The following is a 4166-nucleotide window of genomic DNA, read 5'->3' as shown; positions in this document are numbered from 1 at the left end:
CAAAGGATCGGACATGTGATGCGCATGGGGAATGAAAGAATAACAAAAGCAATGGTATTAGGATGGTGGGAGGAATTGGAAGGACGAGGAAAGATGATGGGACGTAAAAGGAAGACGGTATTATACTGGAAGAGAGTAATGAGGAATGCAGGGATGGATTGGACGGAGGTAGAGAGACTAACAAGTGACAGAGAAGGATGGAAGAGGAGAGTGAGTGAGCGTATGGATCACCTGTATAAATGGGAAAATCAGAAGGGTCACAGATATGAGGCGGGAATGAATGAAGAAAAACTGGAGAGGAATGTTAGGAGAGTGAATGATGGGTTGGAATGTAGGTATGAGGGGTGCGGAAAAGTGTGCAGGAGTAGAGCAGGTCTAACCATGCACGGAAAGCGGATGCACCGCAGGAATGACGAACAGGTGAAGTTTGAGTGTGGGAAATGTGGGAGGATGTTTGGGTCAAAAGGGAATATGATAAGTCACCGAAGGAGCTGCACGGGAGGAGCGTATGAGGAGAAGGGAGAGAGGAGGCAGTGTGGAGGGTGTGAAAGATGGGTCACAAAAGCAAATTATGCCAGACACGTGAGAGGGTGTGAACGAGTGGAAAGAGAGAATGGGCAAGGGAGGGGAGGAGGGAGGGGGGACGAAGCGGGCGTGACGCGTGGAAGGGGAGCCGGGGGAGGACGAAGAGCAATCAGGGAGGGGGGTCGTGGGGGGAGAAGGGTGGCTTGCGGGAGATGTGGGAAGGAACTGTTGGCGGGGAACCTCGCAAGGCACCAGCGAGACTCGTGCCGGGTGTGGGACCCGGGAGGGGGGGCAAGTCCCTGACGGGGGCCCACTGCCCAGGATCGGATCGGACTCCTTCTATGTCACCATCATTGCCACAATCATCGGGTATGTTTATGACTTTTTACATTTTTATTTCAAAATCTGTTCTGCACATTGCCTTCCTGAAAATGTAGAATGTGTGTATTGTGATCAAATAAAACATTAGGGTCCTTCCCATATATGTTCATGGTGGCACAGAAAAGAACTGTAAATTCAGAACCATTCTGAATTTATTTGTTAAAAAAAAAATATGAATGTAGAGTATTATTTTTATTTTTGATACCATAATTTGATGCTATCCTACAGAAAAATGCTCTAAATCTCGACTTGCCTGCCATGATATATTTAAGTGATTCATCTTCTACATAACATTCTATGGGAGATTTAGGATTGAACAACTTCAAGTTACGTCCAGGCTGGATAGAAATCAGAAGAGAATATTCAAAACCAGGTTTGCTTAATGGTAGATACTATCTATCTGATGGGTCCAGCGACACCGATGCCTTGACGCATGCATCGGGCTCACAGAGCAATCCACGTGTCGGTGCGTGTGCTGCTTCATTGCATCACGTGATCGACACGTGAACTGCACCGGCGCAGTCTAGACTGCATCGGCTGTGTCGACACAGTCCAGGCTGCGCCACTCAGTCCAGGGGGCATCGACTCAGTTCAGGGGGCGTTGACGCAGCAAAAGCCCGCCACACAGTGTTTATAAGGAAGTGCGTCTAGCGACACGATGCCACCTGCCGAAACAAGGCAGACCTCACTCTCGCTCGCTTGTCGAAGTTCATGGCACAGACTTCGTGCCTTGCCAATTATGGAGCAGAGACGCAAATCATCTACCGTGTGGGACCATTTTGAACTACTGGAGAATAAGGTATTATTTATTTATTCAAATCTCCTTCTGTCACCAAGTGCCTCTCAGATTATTGACATGTGTTGTACCATTCTAATTCAAATTCATTTCAAGGTAACTCTTAGTTACTTATTATTCACATTTCATTGCAGGTGAAATGTCGAATTTGCCGGGTCGAATTGTCATATGCCAACAAAAGCACCTCCACCATGCTGAGGCATTATCGGGCCAAGCATGAGAATGAAGTTCGCGATACACCCAGTATTACGCCAGGTATACAAACGTTCACTTATCTTTTCACGGTTGCTATGTTGATGATTAATTGGCAATCAGTAATTACTATTGGTTGACTCTCCACTCCATGTTTGACAATCAAGCTTCCAGGAAGCAGCTGGTTGATCAGGCACTGCTGAACTTCATTATCAAGGACTGCCAGCCCCTCAGCATTGTGGAGAGTGAAGGGTTCAAGGAACTGATTCAGGTCCTTGAACCCTCATGTTTTGCCGACAAGAAAGGTCTGTGTGAAAGTTCCATAAAGTAGTAGATGAATCGCATATAATGTTTGCTTTTGGTTTAATTTTCAGACCATCAAGAAAATGGTGGCCGACAAATACAAGGAGGAACGGGAAAAAGTGAAAACGGAAGTACAGCAAGCTGTGGCAGTGAGTATAACAACTGACATGTGGACCTCTGTGAACATGGAGGCCTACTTGGCACTCAACACACTCATATGCAGTTGTGTTCATCAGTGTTGGGAGCACAACATTTTCCACAGAATCACACTGCTGACAATTTGGCTCAGGTCAAAAGGGGCATGATGGAGGACTGGGCCATAACCAACAAAGTGTCTTGTGACTGACGCAGCACCAAACATGATCGAATCCACTAGACACCTCCAAATACGCCATTCAATTTGCATTGCACACAGTCTTAATTTATTAGTTACAAAATCATGCAATCAGGTCCCTGCACTTACAGACATTAGGAACAAAGCTCGGCACATTGTCACATTTTTCCGTTCAAGCACTACAGCCAAGGAGAAGCTTGCTCAGGTGCAGCAACAGATGGGACGTTCAACCCTGAAACTCATCAATGAGGTGCCAACATGCTGGAACAGTACCTATGAAATGCTGTCAAGGCTGCATGGTGAGAGGGAACCAGTGTGGGTATCTCTGGCCTCCCTAAAGACAGATTTGGCTCCACTGACAGCTGATGAGTTCACCATCATTGGAGAAGCACTACTAGAGCTTTCTCCATTCCATCAAGCTACAGTGGAGTTGTCTGAAGAGAGGCAAGTCTCAGGTTCAAAGGTCATCCCGATGATGAAAATGCTTTTTCATGCACTTGAGTGCCACGCTTCAATCTTGCACACACAACCAGTCATACAACTCCACGAACACCTCAAGCGTCGAGTCACAGACACTGCTTCCAGTTTGGAGTCTATGAGTGTGTTAACCTTAGCAACACTTCTAGACCCCAGATTCAAATCACTTGGATTCCGCAGTTCCTCCAGGTGCACGGAGGCCATATCCAGACTGCGGTCTGAGTGCATGCGTGTCATCGGGCGCACAATCGAGGCCCAGCCTGGACCATCATCGCAGCCCTCTGCAACTACATCAGGCATGTTACTCATCATTATTAATTTGTTATTGGAAACTGTTCTAAATGCCAATTTGTTTGGTTTTGTTTTTTAGGTGGCCTGTGGAGTCATCTGGATGATGAGGTGGGGAGACTGGGAAGAGGTGGTGCAACAGCAGATGCAATATCTGAGGTCCAGCGATACCTGGCACAGGGGAATATTGCACGTGACCGGGACCCGCTGTTGTACTGGAAGGACCAACACACTTCTTTCCCAAACCTCTCCCACCTTGCAAAGGAGTTCCTTTGTACGCCAGCCTCATCCGTCCGTCCCTTGTGAGCGTGTGTTCTCCACAGCAGGGGAAATTGCTTGTAAAAAACGCAACAGACTGAAATTTAAAACATTGGAGCATCATATTTTTCTAAATAAAATTTTGTGAAGTCAAAGCCCACAAGCATCCTCATTCACATGATTTTCACATTATTGAAACACATTGAATGTTGCAATATGAATGCATGGATGTGAATGATATTGTATACACTTCATCATCAAATCGAATCGATGAATGAGCTTATGAAAATTGCTTGGAACAGTAATAGATGCAAAACTATGCTGGAAGCCACATATAGATAATGTTAAAAGAAAAATATCCCAAACCCTAGGGATCCTCCATAAAACTAAGGATGTGCTGAATAAGAGATCCTTGTATACATTATACTCTTACTCTTCCATATTTGACCTATTGTGTGGAAATATGGGGAAATGCCAGTAAAACAAACACACTCCCCGTTTTAAAACTACAATAAAAAGCAATCAGAATAATCACTGGCTCCAAACAGACGGACCCCACGAATGCACTGTTTATCAAATTAAACAATGAAATTTTATGACCTGGTTGACTTC

The 4166-nt window shown here is 45.5% G+C and overlaps 1 protein-coding gene across 1 annotated transcript in view; it reads left to right on the top strand.

The window, feature by feature from the left end:
* The window catches only part of LOC109515122 (uncharacterized), a 13359-nt gene extending 9686 nt beyond the window's left edge, over window positions 1–3673 (top strand). The window contains exons 2-7 of the mRNA XM_019868725.1: window positions 1296–1705; window positions 1837–1957; window positions 2062–2165; window positions 2269–2346; window positions 2460–2535; window positions 3379–3673. Of these exons, the coding sequence (XP_019724284.1) occupies window positions 1565–1705; window positions 1837–1957; window positions 2062–2165; window positions 2269–2346; window positions 2460–2535; window positions 3379–3602 (744 nt within the window). The 5' untranslated portion in view covers window positions 1296–1564 and the 3' untranslated portion in view covers window positions 3603–3673. The remainder of the gene's footprint in view (window positions 1–1295; window positions 1706–1836; window positions 1958–2061; window positions 2166–2268; window positions 2347–2459; window positions 2536–3378) is intronic.
* The last annotated feature ends 493 nt before the right edge of the window (window positions 3674–4166 follow it).

Source organism: Hippocampus comes, unplaced genomic scaffold (genome assembly GCF_001891065.2).
Source record: "Hippocampus comes isolate QL1 unplaced genomic scaffold, H_comes_QL1_v1.1 scaffold268, whole genome shotgun sequence".
Taxonomy (NCBI): domain Eukaryota; kingdom Metazoa; phylum Chordata; class Actinopteri; order Syngnathiformes; family Syngnathidae; genus Hippocampus; species Hippocampus comes.
The sequence above is the reverse complement of the archived record's forward strand: the minus strand, read 5'-3'. Positions and strand labels throughout refer to the sequence as shown.